Source organism: Mytilus edulis, chromosome 10 (genome assembly GCF_963676685.1).
Source record: "Mytilus edulis chromosome 10, xbMytEdul2.2, whole genome shotgun sequence".
Taxonomy (NCBI): domain Eukaryota; kingdom Metazoa; phylum Mollusca; class Bivalvia; order Mytilida; family Mytilidae; genus Mytilus; species Mytilus edulis.
In genome coordinates this window covers 52,110,314-52,128,260 of record NC_092353.1, presented here as the reverse complement: position 1 = coordinate 52,128,260, position 17,947 = coordinate 52,110,314, and the positions used below count along the sequence as shown (strand labels likewise).

At 31.2% G+C, this 17,947-nt stretch overlaps 1 protein-coding gene across 1 annotated transcript in view; it reads left to right on the top strand.

The window, feature by feature from the left end:
* The first annotated feature begins 358 nt into the window (after positions 1-358).
* The window catches only part of LOC139492484 (neurogenic locus Notch protein-like), a 32,090-nt gene continuing 14,501 nt past the window's right edge, over positions 359-17,947 (top strand). Inside the window, exons 1-11 of the mRNA XM_071280662.1 lie at positions 359-446; positions 701-742; positions 2,109-2,191; positions 2,730-2,801; positions 3,565-3,751; positions 4,093-4,181; positions 6,323-6,400; positions 6,796-6,889; positions 11,736-11,846; positions 12,573-12,674; positions 13,954-13,992. Of these exons, the coding sequence (XP_071136763.1) occupies positions 422-446; positions 701-742; positions 2,109-2,191; positions 2,730-2,801; positions 3,565-3,751; positions 4,093-4,181; positions 6,323-6,400; positions 6,796-6,889; positions 11,736-11,846; positions 12,573-12,674; positions 13,954-13,992 (922 nt within the window). The 5' untranslated portion in view covers positions 359-421. The remainder of the gene's footprint in view (positions 447-700; positions 743-2,108; positions 2,192-2,729; positions 2,802-3,564; positions 3,752-4,092; positions 4,182-6,322; positions 6,401-6,795; positions 6,890-11,735; positions 11,847-12,572; positions 12,675-13,953; positions 13,993-17,947) is intronic.

Below are 17,947 nucleotides of genomic sequence, written 5' to 3'. Positions count from 1 at the left end.
CATATGGTCCGACCATACGCAAACGGTCGGACAATACGCGTATGGTCGGACCATATGAGTATACGCATTTAGTCCGCGTATGGTCCAAATACTCATATGGTCAGGAACATATGCACATCATATAAATATGTTTGCACATCATATAATGATGTTTGTACATCATATAAGGATATTTGCACATCATTTAAAGGTGTTTGCACATCATATAAGGACAATTGCACATCATATAAAGGTAAATGCACATCATATACGAAAATGGTCATAACAAGACAGTGTTGTCGTTCCTTATTAAGTACGCAGTGTTCGCTTGTTTTATACATGTTAAAGTTCAATTATCTATTCAGATAACTAACAGGAAGGATTTATGTTGTAATCTAAACTTTAAGACTACACACTCTTGCTTTGAATTTCGTTTAGAATTATGTTTATTGATTTAAACGCAAAATGTAAGTATCATCTTAATAATATGATATTCACTTATGGTTAATTAAATGACTTTTTGTTCATAGAGAAGGGGCATGTGAAGGAAAATCGGTCAATAAGGTCTTGATTAAATCGTTTCAATTTCATGTTTTGTTAAAGCTATTTCAAGATACTAGTGTACACTTACAGTAAGCATAAGACATCTTGACTCGTGTTCAATTGCATTAATACTTATGATGTCCTGTCTGAACTTAATGTATTTTTATTGATATTTCAGATATTTTTACACTGGTCATTCTTCGTTGTGTTTTTTCAAACGGTTTGTAAACTTAATGATAAGTAAAGATATCAAAATAGTTTTGAGTTAAACGAATAAATGCATCTTTTAAAATTCAATTAATTAAAAGTTGGGGTTTTGTAACGTCTATGGTTTTTTTTTTTTTGGTTTTGTATTTGCTGTATATATTTTATTCACATCTGCCTTCTGATGAAACATATAATGTATTGTTGGTATGTATGCAACATTCTTAATCATGTGTTTGTAAGATTGTTTGTGACATTTTTTACGTTTCCGTGTATGTATTTCATCATGTCATTTGTGTATATCGATTAACATGTAAAATCTCAAATGTTTTTTGTAGTTTTGATGCATTTTCGTGTTTAATGAACTATACGTCACTTAAATCATTTTTTTAGTTTCGGAGTTTCGATGTTATTCGTTTTTCGTTTACAATCATTTGTTCTAAGGACTTAACAAATTGGTGAATTTTTTTCATATTTGAAATGTATAAAACTAAACTTAATGAATTCAATTTTTTTGAATTACTATAATGATTTAATTATAAGTGAATCTAAATGTCGTGTCTTGACTCCTGGGTTGCATTTAATCTTGGTTGGAACTGTATAGCTTATAAATATAGAATACAAAATGAATACTGTACATGTGTAAGATTCATAGCTCTTAATATAAAAAAGAAGATGTGGTATGATTGCCAATGAGACAACTGTCCCCAAGAGACCAAAATGACACAGAAATTAACAACTATAGGTCACCGTATGGTCTACAACAATGAGCAAAGCCCATACCTCGTAGTCAGCTATAAAAGTCCCCTATATGACAATGTAAAACAATTCAAACGAGAAAGCTAACGGCCTTATTTATATAAAAAAAATGAACAAAAAAAGGCTCCTGACTTGGGACAGGCACATACATAAAAAATGTGGCGGGGTTAAACATATTAGTGGGATCCCAACCCTTCCCCTAACCTGTAACAGCACAACATAAGAACAAACTATAAAAAAAACAGTTAAAAAGGCTTAACTCATCAGATGGACACAAATACAAGTGGACGTGGCCGGGTACATGTACATCCTGACAACAAAAAGACACTAGGAACAGATCTGAGAGTACTCGCAGTTATCTGACAGCTAGTTCAAAGCCACTGACAACTAATGAAAAAATCATGCATCTAAAACTAAGCTATCAATCCGTACACATCCAACATCCAATGAATTTAGTGTAAGGACGTCAGAGAAAAACATGACCTTAAAACTATTTTTCTAAAAAACAACACAGTTTCATGCTTTTGTGAAAACTCAGTACAAATCTGATCACGTTCAATTCTTTTTCATTTTGGTATGCTTCAAGAAGTTATTTTTTGTGTTTTCATAATAAAACATTTTAGCTGAAGGACCATTGTGTTTAGAATGCGACCGTGTAGCCAAGCCTTCGGACTGTAGAAATGTAAAGCGATGTGGAGACCAAGAGGTAACTAAGTAGTCTCATCTTCTTTTTCCCATCTTAAATTGATTTGTTTTAATTGATTTAAGTGTCAGGATAGAAAGTTGCAATAAATCCCATGTAGTTGATATAATTCTTTTTTTTACTTTATAGAAACTGATATTTTGATACAAAAAAGACATGAAACTTTCACATCATTCATCTAAAATATTGCGACATGTTGTTGGTTCGTTGGAATCAGGGCATCACCTACGCAATTATTTAAATTTCTGACAACGAAAGGACTTGAATACAATTGAGGAGAAAACAAATCTGCTCTTTATTCACGTGACGCAATTCTTTGTTCGCATTAGGTTGATATAAAACATCAGGCTCAAGCTCAAACGTTGGAAATAGAAAATATCAGATTGGTATGAGAAAAGAAAGCATTTGCAACATAAAAAATAACAATTAAGGAGCTTTAAGTTAAGGGTTAGCATGTAATCATAGATTACCGAATATTTATGTACCAAAAATCACTTATTATCATCTGTTGAAATGTCTTCAAGTTTGAATGTTATTGTAGTTATGTAGTATTCGGAAATACATTGATACCGATAGCCATGAGTGGTTTGAAGTCGGGTGTAGTAGTACTCAGGTAAGACACCATTTTAATATCATATAACACAATTTTTCTGGTATTCTGAAAATTGATTTTAAGGGCATCGGGATACAGAATGATTTTGATATATACTTAAAAGAGAGCTTTACAGTTGATTTGATAGATGTTTATTACCTTTTAAGTGTTAATCATTAGTTTTTATTGTACATAAATTGCAGTGCGAATCAGGTCATTGGTCTAGTAAGATTACATACTTGTATCTCAAAGGTCTTGTAAGTCTGACATTGTTTGCACGAAGTTGTGCTCAATTTTGAATAGTTAGGCATGATTTTTGAATCGTATAACAGGTAACGCAAGCAAATCAGTTCATATTTGTTGCGTTAAATCATTTAAGTTATAAGTGATGTTAAACTGATTTTCTGCTATGTATTCAAAATGAGTTCATTATGCTAAAATAAAAATATAGATCTTGCCTAGCTTATAACCTTAAAGCTGAACGTTTGGAAACAGCTTGTTATATTCTAGTAAGAAGGAAATAATGATACCTGATAATCCCAAGCCAAACGTTATATCGTTTGAGTCAATTACATCGACGTCATAAATACATAACATTCATGGTATCCAATTATATTATGGAGCTAAAGACATTTGTTTTTATAAAATTTGTTAAATTGGGCTTTTTATTTGTAGCTTGCGTTATCATATTTGTATAATATTAGAAGGTGTAATAATTTTATCATGGAATAACATAACTATACATATTCTTAATTGTCTCTTTATTTCTGTCTCTCTCTGAAAGAAATGTTTTCCGATTACATCGGTAATTGGAAAAAGACTGGATTCGTATACAACCCCGATCAAGTATGGCCTTACAACAATGTCAACGAAACCACCAAGGTCTCTCAGATCAACAGGGGAAACTATAGTATGTGAGAAGTGTTGTACTGGTGATATCTGTAACGCTGGTTCACTATGTCACACTGTGGGTATGTTTAATTGATCTTCATGAGACATCTCAAATTGTATTCTATTTCATTTTAAAAGGGGCATTTGGTAAAATAGAGATTAACAACAGTATACCTGATATTTAACCGTGTTCTTTCGTGTATACTATCGGACACGTTTCTAGAGTTTGGTTTTATTATTTGATTATCTCAATTCTTTTGTCCAGACATATAACAACAAAAATCACATTGACACATATAGTTATTTCAACAGTAAAACATTATTGATATTTTTATTGAAGTTCGAGAAAATGAATAAGACTTTAATCAAATAAAAAAATTGTCGATACTAGTATTATGTTTGCAACATTTTTCATATTTAGGATTTCAACATGAAATGGTATGTTTCAACTGTTCCTGGGCGAGCACTGCAGATGGATGTCACACTATTGAATTATGTGCTCAAGACGAAGTAAGTTTTTTTTGTATTGACAACTGGTTCATGGTGATGCGTATACTGTCAGATTGTACTGTCGACTAACCTGGCCCATATACATATGGAGTTCATGCTAGTTAATGCTAGTTTGACTTTTCAGTACAATTAATTCTGTTTGTTGCAGGACGTTTGATATTTACTTAATTATTTAACCTGCCTATCAATTAATCCACTTGTTCAAGTGTTGACAAAAGAACATGTTCAATATGTTTGTCACATAATGTTTTCAATACAATTAATGTGTATTTTTCAAACTTTGAACATTTTCTTGCTTTCGCACGTTTAAATTTACTTAAGTCATGAGTACACTTTATGCATGGATTTAGTTTACGCCAGGACTCTTTAATGAAAGATAAAATACTCTAACCATATTGCGTCATGGTATGTACTGGCATTGTTATGTGCATTATTTTTTGTCTCTTTTCACCTTCATAACTAATGTCACCATACAGACAGCTAAGACTAGATAAACATATAAGAAGTTATACATTCCTTGTGTAAAATGATTACATTCTCATTATGAATTTATTGGTACTTTGATTTATATAAATGGTCAATTTTGAAAATTGCCGAAACCTTGTGAATGAGTAAGATAAACATTCATTAAGGAATTTGAAACAAATTTATACAAACTAAAGAAATCTGTTCAATACATTTCTGTTGATGATTTTGATGCACATTTCACTTAATTCTTTTTTATGGGAAGTGAACCTGCATGTCCTTACCCAAATCATGATAATTAGTATTCAAAAGAAAATCCAAAATCTTTGCAACCGAAAACACTTTGTTTTTGCTGCGGACGTGCATGTCGCATTTTTAAAAATACCCGAAAATTTCAGCAATCTTTAAAAAAAAACTGTTGCTTTGGGATTTTGTCCGGTACTCAATTTTGAACAACGCATTCAAAAATACGAACCAATATCGTAATAACCTACAATCACATAGAACTATACAAAACTTAAAATACAGTTTCCTAAATTTTCCTTATATTAGAAATAAGAGTCGTTTGAGAAGATATTTTACGACAAGAGTGATGATGTTCATTTGTGAACTTTTCATTTTATGAAAGAACATTCTAGCAACGTCCGTCAGAAGAGTATAAATCTCAGAGTTGATACGATATTCCATTAGTAATTGTTCCTGCTACTTTTTCCTATGTTTACGTAGTAAGTTGTTGCTTACAGGGAAACTACGTACATAAACTGAACCAAAGGCTCATAATGATTTAGTTGAAGTCCATTATGATTTCGGTAATAATCATTTCTGTTTCCTACATATCAGAACTTATCATTAAAGTTTTAATAGCAATGAACAGCTGGGACCGCCGACTTGTCCTAAACATTTCGGACGGAAGAAGTTCCAATGTTGGTTGGTTTCGTGCTGCTTAATCTATAGTTAGTTGTTTAGGACCGTTTTTTACCATGCAATTATTTCCTTTTTTCAGTAGTTTTGTCTGCTAAATTGTCGACTGATTCTGTCAGTTTACTATTTATTTTGTGTGTATTTTTCATAATATTTTATATCCCTTTTTTCTGTCTGTTTTGTTTCCCTTACTGTGTGTATTTGTTATAAATAGTATCGGACATTCATCAAATTGTCATTGAACAGTACCTCTTATTTCTTTTGGTTTTTTTTTCTTTTTATTGTTACGTTTAAACAATATGTGTAAACTAAGGGTATTCTTATCCTCTATACTCTTCAACTTTGTATTGTTTGGCTTTATAACTATTTTGATATGAGCGTCACTGATTGGTCTTATGTAGAATAAACGCGCGTATGGCGTTCTAAATGATAATCCTGGTACTTTTGATAACTACTTATCCCAGGAATATATCACCTTGCCGTATTTTGCACAACTTTTTGGAATTTTTGGTCATCTATGTACTTGTTTGGCTTTACGACTATTTTTATCTAAGCGTCATCGATAAGTCTTATTTCGACGAAACGCGCGTCTGGCATATTGAACTTTAATCCTGGTACCTTTTATAACTAATTCCATATTTTTTAAACTTGTTAAGTCCCAGTATTGTTGACGTTTTGAATAATCTTGGACATCTATAAACTAATAATCTGTTTGAAAGATACATTTGATTGCCACTGATATATTATCATTTCAGATGTGTTTTATTCAGAAGTTAAATGCTGTTGATTACGGCTACAATGCATGGAAAACTGGCTGTCAACACAAAGAAGTGGTGTGTAAATTATGTTTCTTATAACATTACCATTTAGCATGTTATACCACCGTACTACCTCAACGTGTCATGCACCTTTTCACTTCAATGTTTCATACCATCACACTTAAGCGTGAAAAATGCTAATTTCACATACATTTATTTACAAAACTTTGTAATTTAAAGATGTCGTAAACAATTGGCACTAAAAAGATCAAGCCCGTTGATCCGATTAACTAAATCACGTCTGTTGCTTTGTATAAATGATATGTGATAGAAGTATTACCTTTCGAAAATTAATGAATACAATAACTTTGTTTTTAGGTTTATGTAAAGACATAGAAGTAATTTATAAATACCTATACTGAATATTACTTATTTTTTTATATATATTCCTAATTCATTCATTATTCAAGTGCCAGAAAATGCAACTTAGTCAAGGAAATACCTGTCAGGAATCCTGCTGTAGTTCGGACTTGTGTAACTCTCAGTGCATCAGTAACGGTAACGGTAATTATCAATTTAAACAATATAACAACTTTCTTAGAACGCATACTATGATTACCGAAATGGTGATTTAAGTCATTGTCGTTAAACACCTTTTTAGCTCTTCAGTTGTTCTTGGTTAGCGCTGTTGTATTATGAAAGACTGAATTGTTAAATGAATTAAGCCGTTTTATGTTTTTCGTTTTTTGTCATAAACAGCTAGGAGACATTGATGATGAGTTGTTTCTTTGCGCAATTTATTTTATATATTTATATATATCTTTAAAAGTGACAGATGAGATCATTAAACAAAGAAAAAGTCGAAATTTAGAATACGACCTTGGTCTCAATTTCGTTTAAGTGAACCAAGGACTTCAAACCTAAATACCTCAGTCTCTTCCACTTACCATTCATGCGTTTACATCATCAATAAATACAGAAGAAGAGAAACTCTCATGTGGAGTTTTTGTGTTGCTTCTGTAAAATTAAATCAAAGGACATAATGAGAAATTGAGTAAAATGATTATGTCAATTTCTTTTACGGCTACCGAGGAGATGCACGAACAACATAAACAATGAAAAGTCTTCGACTAAACAGGGTCAAATTTGATAGCGCAATAACTGATGAATATAATTTGCAAAACAATAAAAACAATTAAAGCGACATATTGAGAATCAAAATTACATGCAAGAAAATATTTGGAGAAAGAATTTTTTTTCGAAGTGACGTTTATTTTATGACTGGTAACTGTCTTGCAATAGAATATATTTTTACAAGCACAATAATATAAAGATGGGATTGGGTTTGTAATGGTGTTATTATTTGCATTTTCTAACCATGTCAGTTTTTCATCTGTGTTTAAACAACATATCATATGCATATAATTGCTTTGGACTTAAAACATATACGCGAAATAGCTGAATTATTATCTTAACATTTACATACATTTAGATCATAAAAATAAATTAAGTGTAAGATAATGAAATATCATGTAACAACAAATAGTAAACACACTTGAAAACAAACCACTTGAAAACGAACAACTTAAACAAAAACAGTGTAGACGAACCAGGAGTAACTCAACTATACTGACAAAAAAGACATGTGTGAAACTTCAAAATATGCAACATTTTAACAACAAACATAACACTATTTCAAACAGAACTTTCAAAAGAAACATCATAACTGAATACATGCAGGGTTGGCAAAGTATTACCCGCCCGGGTTTTACTGGGCGGGAAAACCCGGGTTTTCCCGGGCTGGGCAATACTCCCTGATATGGGGAATACTGGGCAATACTGGGCAATATGATTTTTTAAGCTTATTTCAACACAAAATAGTAAAGACTTGTTGTAGTTTCATAGTATTATAGCTAAATATATACATTTTATACAGATAACCATTGAGAGTCATTTCTAGAAGATTAAAAATTCAATTTCATTCTCCACATAAATTCCATGTAGGCAAAATACAAGATTTGCACATTTTAGGATTGCTTGTTAATTTCCAAGCATTGTTTCAATAATCATTACACCTTATTGCAGTGTTTATGTGAATTGTAAATTAAATTGCTATATATGCAACCATGATTGCTAAATAAACACCCTACAGGGTCTTGTCATTAACTATTATAGAAATGAAAAGACTGATTATTGTTATATAAACATATCTGTGTTCTAATCTGAATATTCACTTATTAATTAATTTTGTACATTTGTACATCTATCATAAATTATTTCAAAGTAATTTTTCTTACATGTACATGTACATGTAATCCTTAAATTCTTTATACTAGTTATAAATAGTTGAAAAAATAATTTTTATCAGAGTTGGAAGAATAATTCTTTCTCAGATGTATACACTTGTACTTTTGTACATGTATGTATCATATGACTCTCAAACAAGTAAACTAATTATTTATAAATAAAAATAGGTTTATATATATCTTAAATGTATTGCATTTGTGTTTGATTACTGAATCCTTTTTAAAATTTAGGCCAGTATCTTATATTACCCAGTATTGCCCAGTATTACCCAGTAAAACCTAGTAAAACCCGGGTTTTCCCAGTATTTCCCACTGGACTGGGCAATACTCATAAAACCCGGTTTTTTGCCAACCCTGAATACATGAATGTATACACATATTCTACATATTATTAGTTACTTGGTATGTTAGTGACCTTATACGATATATATGGAATTTACTGACCCCATATATATCGAATTAGGTGACTAGCAAAAAGTAAAGTCACAAAAATACTGAACTCAGAGGAAAATCAATTCGGAAAGTCTATAATCACATGGCAAAATCAAATAACAAAACGCACTAAAAACGAATGGACAAGAACTGTCATATTCCTGACTTGGTACATGCATTTTCAAATGTAGAAAATGGCGGATTGAACCTTGGTTTTATATTTAGCATAACCTCTCACTTGTATGACAGTCGCATCAAATTACATTAAACACCGTGTAATAAATTTGTCTTACCGACTATCTTAACATTTGGTATTTTGACTAGCAAAGACATCAGGGTGCTATAAACAGTTTCGTATAAAAAAAACTAGGGGTTATTTCCCAACTAAAAATAGACATGGAGGGAAGTCCCTTTTTATCAACATAATTGGTGAAAAAGTATCATGTTTTTTGTATTTGTTTGTAAAAATATGTTAATTAACTTCAATTAAAGCAGGTTGAATGATTAAAATAATTTTAAGAAAATAGATTAAATATACATGTTTTGAGGGGAGACAACACTGTAAACAGTCTGGTTTTTTTTGGGGGTTTTTTTTGGCAGTAAAAATTGAAAACTTATTTGCAGCCACTGTAGCTCTTTTCGGAGCAGGCGAACGTACCCTGAAGCATGAATTTTTTGAAAGACCAGTTACAAATCTACGAAATTCATAAATTATGAAAAATGTGCAGGTATCATGTCTTTAGGTGTGTGCACATGACCTGATTTCAGTTTTTTTAAGCTTAAATTAGGCAAGGTTTTTCCCAGTTTCTCTGGATAAAACTTTTTATACCATTAAAAGAACACTTTTTTATTCCATTATAAACTATAGAACATTCTGATTCCAGTGATATATAGTTTTATATAAGTATCTTTATTAATCATTCCTACACTAAGGGTCACTTATACATGGTTCCTCAAATATGACGTCATAGAAAAAAAACTGTTGATTGCACCCTCAAGTCTCCAATACATAGTATTGAGATCGTACTTCTATTTGTCTATAGAGGAAACAAATGGCAACAATAACAACCTTTTAACTTAACTTTAACTTAATTTTATGCATTTATTTCAATCGTTCGTTTTAAAATTGTTATACGATGATGACTGATAGTGGAATTACCTATTTGTGGATTCTTATAAATTCTTTATATAACGTTTGGACTATTTTCAATCTCGGTCTATTTTTGATATTTATTCTTACATACTTTTGATTTTTTAACCCTTTATGCTAACATTGCCAATGTAAATTTTAAAATTGTTTGCATGCACATTGAACGACAAATTTATGTGACGTATAAAATTTTCTGACGTCAGACACACAAATCAATGAATGTGTTTGTAATAGATGTTTTTGTGTTTTGTTAAATTGTCCCTTTTAAAATTGTTATACGATGATGACTGATGTACCCATATTGTGTCTGTTTAGTTAACAAATCAATGTAAATATAACGGAATTTGATGAGACTGTCATCAAAGTGACAGGGTTAGCGCTATAAAACCCGGTTTAATCCACCATGTTCTACATTTGAAAATGCCTGTACCAAGTCAGGAATATGACAGTTGTTGTCCATTCGTTTTTGATGCATTTTGTTATTTGAAATTGCCATGTGATTATGGACTTTCCAAATTGATTTTCCTCTAAGTTCAGTATTTTTGTGATTTTATTTTTATTACATGCATCAATTTCTTCGTCTGTTGAAGGCAACAATAAAAACTTGATAGCTTTAACTTTGTTTTATGAACTTATCGCAACCTTTCATCATTAATTTCTTCGTTTGTTGAATCCTTTCAGATATTTCTTCAACACCGTGTCGTTTTTATGAAGGTTTGTGGTATCGTTTTTGTTTTGAAAGGGAAGTAACTCCTTACTAACCTCAAATGGTAACTAACCATGGATTGTAACTAATCCTATTTTTTTAGGACATCCTATATCAAATATACATAGTCACCACGTGTAATCCTTTAACCAATCATATCTCTATAAATCTATAGGAGGTAAGATACATTTGTAGATATGCTTAAATAAGTATTCAAAGTGTGCCTAATTGAAGAATATGTTTTTGACTTTGAAAATAATTTTAATACTTTTTCTTTATTTAAACTGTGTATAGGCGATCAAATTTTAAGGGTGATACCACCATTGATTTTCCCCTATTAGTCTTTGTTAAATTTGCATTTTTCAAAAAAATGTGCAGAATTTATCTTTGTTTCAAATAAAGAAATACTTGGCATGAGTAAAGTTTTATCCTGTCCAGTTCTAAAGAAAAAAATCAAATAACATTTCATTGATATAAGACAATAACCATCATTGGAAGTTAACCAATCAAATTGCTCCCCTTATTTTATCTGTGTATAAGGTTTAGTCACCATGTAATTTAAAGATTAAAAAATTTTCTATAGAAATCTCAAATAAAATATAATGGTGTTTTGAAATACACAAGACATATTTATGACACAGAAAATGTTTTACTGCAATAAAATGTAGGATTAATTACCTACAACTGTCAAATTCAAGGAAATATTTTTTTCGACCTACTTTCGTATACAACCGGAAGTGACGTACCATGATTGGTGGTATTACACCTTTACCAAAATATTCGAAATGTAGATTTTAAATATGAACAGTATTACAGGGTCTAAATGTGTGGACAAGTCACCGACGTGTAGAAACAGTGCCTTTCAAGCGTTTGCATGTCCAGATAAGGAACTTCAAAAGTCGTGCATGAAGTCTTGTGGATTGTGCCGTAAGATATATATTGATAATAGGTTACATTAGGTATATAACAAAGAGAAAGTTATAATAAAAAATATGAATAGGAAAACATTAACAGACATTATTCAAGATTGACGAAAAGTTTTCTATTTTGCTTTATTTCGTAGAAATTTAAAGAAAATGACATGAGATTAATCAACATTGCATTTTCGAACTACAGTTTATTCGTTGGGAATGGCCGATGAAGATTTGAAAAGACAGTCGTTACTCCAGTGGGTACTGATTGTGTACCATACTGTTTTGTACTAATTTAAAGCAGAAATATTATCAAAGACAAGAAAAAGTAACTTGCAAAGATTTTTATTTCACTTTCCTATATATTGATGGTTTCTGTCACTCAAAAATTTACAATTTTACGTCTGAAATATTTCATTGAACTTGAGATAACTGATAAGACCGAGAGTAGGAGGTCTGTTTAATACCTTGTTATTGTTGTTTTACTTCGTTGTGTATATCGTTGTTTAAGATGGACGACCTCAAAATAAAACCAATTATCGACCGAGAAATTAATAAGCAGTATACAAATCAGTATATAAATAAATATAATACTTTGAAGTATATCAAACCATACTCACATGTAAAAATAAATTTGCTTTTCACCTATGCACGGGCATTCTAACCATATATGTTGCCAATACGATACAAGACTCTAACTTCCAAAATGTATAATCTAGTATATTTTTTAAAATAATTACAGACTGTGACCCGAACCCTTGTGCCCATGGGACTTGTAAAAGCAGTTTACAGGGATACAGTTGTTCTTGTCATCATGATTATACTGGATCAATATGTGACAAAAGTAAGAAATATAAGCTATTTTAATACATAATAAGTTTACTTAGAAATATGGTCATGTATTTTAGTCTGCTCACTTTATTTTTCTTCTCATTTGAATACAATTCAAATTTCCGTGCCAAACAATATAATAATCTATAGAATCGTGTAATATAAGCTACACTTCATCTGAAATTATCACAAGCCCGAGGAATTCAACAACCTCTTGTCAAGTTTTGTAGAAATATGAACTACACAACTACTTTTCCATAGGTACTATTTCTGTATAAAAAATATGTAGTATTGGAAAACTACTTTTAATATATTCAGAACTATGTTGTTACTCTAAAATCATTTTAATATTTAGGTACCTGTGTTTGACAGTACTTGATTTGTACTTGACATTTTTAAAAAGTACTTCAGGTTTTGGGTAACACTGTTACATTTTCTGCATTTTGAAAGTTTGTATATTTCAGATCTCGTAAAGTTATAATTTCCAAACATGGAATATTGTTGGGTTTTTTTTCTGTACCAAAGCTTTAATTGCCAATCAATTACTGTAAAATACAGATACCTAAATATTACAATAATTTTAGAGTAAAGAAATAGTACAAAATATATTAATTTGGAACTGCAAAATTGAACACATCGTTTATTTTAATTTATTGATGTATTTCAGGGAGACTTCAAGTATCTGATGATGTTTTGGATACACATTTTATTATTGCTTATGTAATGTAATTTTACAGTTTCCATAAATATCAATTGATTTAAAATGTTAATTAATAAGATATGCAATTGACGAGTTAAAAAAAACATCAATAACCAAATAAAAACAGTTGTCCCCAATAGGGCTAAGGAAATTTATCGCACTACGGATAATATTAAAATTTACGGTACCTATTTTCCTGCACCAGATGCACATTTCGATAATACATGTCTGTTCAGTTCAGTGATGCTCATGGCCAAAATATTTGAACCATTCTCTTAACGGTAGAAAAATCTCATCAAAAGTACGCGGTTTATAATTTGATACGCTGAATATGTTGTATACATAAGCCTCATGAAGGCTGCGCATATCAGAACAGTTGCAATGCAACGAAGTTAAAAATGGCTTGATTTTGAACTGTAACTGTAGTTTATGAATAAGAATAACATAATGATCATCAATTCTAGCTATTTGCACAATGCTGTATCAAACGAACAAAACACTATTAATTAATTAAACAATCTTGTATAGGATTTGCGTTTGAATGTAATAGATGAGCACAACTCAAATTTCTAGTGTGCCCCTTATTTTGCAGAAATTCCTGAAAGACATATTTGGAAGTGGAGCGACTGCTGTACGTATATGTATTGATTCAAATAGGTTAAGAGAATATTAAAACTAAACTTGACATTGATGACTATCTTCTCTCATTTTTTATTACAACTTGACAACAATGTCATACAGCCATTTCAACACCATTTTATCATAGACGTCTAAATATTTGACAAATCTAGGAAAGACTTTGCAATTTGAATAACTTAGGGCTCCGTCCGTCTCATGTTGTTGTTAAATTCACCTAATATACAAATTAAAGGTCACAACTTAAGAAAATTGTAATATATATTATATCCAGACATTTGTAATTGTTGATGTTTTTTTATTGATTGTTTTATCTCTAAAATCAAGTAATGCTTGAATATAACAGAAAATCCTCTTATCATAAAACAGGATAGCTTGTGTAAAATTCAAGACACAATTTTCAAAGAGAGTTCTGCAACACTATCAATGATATTGGATAGAAAATGCTCAAAAAGATTCGAAAAAAAAATTCCTGTTTTAAAAGATTTTGACTTGATTAAGCAAAAAACCAAAACAACAATATAATAAAAACAAATTGGGGTGAAAAAGTGAAACATCACATTTGTTTTTAATTTTTATCGAAGGAAATGTCAATGTCTATTCATTTGAAATCAGTTAAGACATCAGATTCAACACTTAGCCTATTTTGTGCGCTGTATGAATTTTCTACACCATGTGAGAGCAGTTGATACAATTTTGACTTTCAATTTTGACCCCTTTCTTTACAGTTTCCAAACAATGTATCTGCCAGAAATTTGACAAACATAATTGTTGTACTTTTTAATCCACAACTGATTGAAGGTTTACCTAATTTTTATAGTAATATTACAATATCACTGAAACACATATTAGAACATTTAAGAGAATTTCCAGAAATCAGTGATAGTTAATCATTTTTTTTTAATTTATATTACTTTTAACCCAAAAATGCTTTGACATGTTTCCCTCAAATATGTCATATGCAACAATTTTATTTAGTAGAAATTACATGAAATTGTATCGTTTAAGACAGGCCGATTTTTTATTTGTAAGTAAATCTAATCATTCGCGTTTTTATTTTTTTGTTCATTCCTTGTGGGATTTAGTGAGTTGTCAAAGGAACCAGACTCATAGTTTGATACATCTGTCGTGCTTTTCGTCTACTTAAGACTCATCTACGTTTGTAACACATGCCATATTTTGTTTAGATATATTTTAACAAGAGTTAAATACTCGTTCCTTGGACTTTTCTCTTTGACATGCAGTTTACTACAAAATACTCTTTCAGTTATTTGAAAGATGTTACAATATTTTTTAGTAAGAGGTACTAGTATGCATCAAAGATGAATTTAGAAAAAATATTTTTGTTTCTCTGGGTAAAATTTCTTTTGATGGAAACTTAAACATTATTAAAGACATCAAGTTCAAGCAATATTGACATATGCATATATAAAACTTTACTACACCGAACATCGTTTATACATTTTTCGATTTTCGAATTAGAGAAAACAAAGCGAAGAAAAACACCGAGAAGGTTACTTGTTATCACATAAGCAACACGACGGGTGCCACATGTGGAGCAGGATCTGCTTACCCTTCAGGAGCACCTGAGATCACCCCTAGTTTTTTGTGGGGTTCGTGTTGTTTATTCTTTAGTTTTCTATCTTGTGACATGTGTACTATTGTTTGTCTGTTTGTCTTTTTCATTTTTAGCCATGTCGTTGTCAGTTTATTTTCGATTTATGAGTTTGACTGTTCCTTTAGTATCTTTCGTCCCTCTTTTACTTTTATCAAATGAATGACAGATGAAGCAATTTTGAGTCTTTATTTGTTTCATTCTGTTACTTGCTATAACACCGTCTGTTCTAAGTTCAGAGGAATTGATCGGTCTATTTTTGGTAATTCATTTGATGCCTAGAGTAGGAAGAAAGAAAGTATTGGTATTATGAATGTCTTATAGAATCAGATAAACATATTTCATACATAAAAAAAAATAAAACGACATTGATGACTGAATTTTCAACAGATAAGCAAGTGTTTCATGAAGCTTTGTAAAGGATCACACTGATTCAAAAAATCTCTGAAAAAGACATTATCAAGATGCTTGATTTTTTGGTTGACAACGCGTGCCGACAGATTGTCGCATTCAAATGGGAACCAAGTATGCCCCTCTTCTTGTCCACTTGTGTCTTTGTTATTATGAGGCTGACTTCAAACAGGAACTTCTTAGGATGAAAAAAAGGAAGTTGGCAATATCCTTTATCATTACTTTTCGCTATAAAGATGATGTTCTTTCCCTTAATATTCCAACGTTTGTGACTATGTTGAACGCATCTATCCAACCGAACTAGAGATAAAGGATACGAAAAATACAGCTAAATAAAGGCAAGTCTGCTTCAAATCTTGACTTACATCTATAAAATAACAGTGAGGGTCGGTTGAAAAGAAAACTTTACGAATAACGAGATGATTTCAGCTTCCAAATTGTGAGGTTTCCATTTATATGTAGCATTATTCAAGCAGCGCCTGTATTTGGAGTATATATCTCCCAATTAATACAACCAGAACCCTATGCCTGATAAACGAAATTCCGGCGCCTGTCTTTCCTATTACGATTTCCTGGATCAAGTGTTGCTGCTCACAAGGAAGCTATTAAACCAAGAGTTCCAAATGGTGAAGTTGAAATCATCCCTTCGTAATTTTTGCGGACACAATCACGAGTTGGTTGACCGTTATGGAATAACCGTTTAACAGATGATATCAGATATCGTAACTCAATTCCCTTCCCGTTTCATGAATGTGACATATCGAATTAGACTATTTACCGGGTTTGTAATAACATTAGCAACACGACGGGTGCCACAGGTGGAGCAGAATCTCCTTACCCTTCCGGAACACCTGATATCCCCCAGTTTTTGTTGGGGTTCGCGTTGCTCTGTCTTTAGTTTGACATGTTGTTTGTTTTTTACTATTAGTTGTCTGTTTTTCTTTTTAATTTTTAGCCATTGCGTTGTCACTTTACTAGCGACATATTAGTTTGACTGTTCCTCTGGTATCTTTCGCCCCTCTTTTGGTATTGTTCAAGATCGATTTATTGGTTCAAATTTGATTTCGTAATGTTTCATACATGAAAAGAATCATTAAAATTCAAACACTTTTTGGAGACATAATTTATCCTATTTATCCTAGAACCTTTGGCAGTTCTTGCAAATCCTTCAAATTTTGTTTTTAACTTTGATGTGTTTGTTCTTGATATTTAAACTACTGCTGATTAAATTTGACAATTTTTTAATACTTGCTTATAATCTACAGCATTTATAATTTCTTTATAACAATGTTTTAATTAAACTAGGATTTTTGTTCAAGGTAAGGTTTTCTTTTGACACTGATGTTACATTTTTGTTATAAATATAGTATTTAAATTGTGTCATAGATCAAACTTGCTTGTGCAGTGTAGGTTTATATGTTTTTGTGTATATATCTATTTGAACGAGTTTAAGCCAGTTCAAGTCATTTTCTATAGTGTGTCTTTTAATGTTGAAAATTACACCACTATCTCAGGTAAGGATGAACGTTGGCGTCTGTTTAACTTAAAAACCCGCAGCATTTGTATGAGCCTGTCCTAAATTAGGATTATGTGGTCCAGTGGTTGTCGTTTGTTGGTGTGCTTTACAAGTGTTTCTCGTTTCTACTATTTTTTATATAATTCAGACCGTTTGTTATCCTGCTTGAATTTCTTTCGGCTAGTAATTATTTTTGGAGCCCTTTATAGCTTGCTGTTCAGTATGAGCGACGGCTTCGTTTTGAAGGCCGAATTTTGACCTATAACTGTTTACTCTTTGGGTAGTGTTACTTGAATGGATAATTTTCTTATTGACACTTATACCACATCTTATTTACCTTATGATAACAATTGGACATAATTTGATGCGTCGGCATATATCAATAGAACGAAGTTTAAAACATTATAC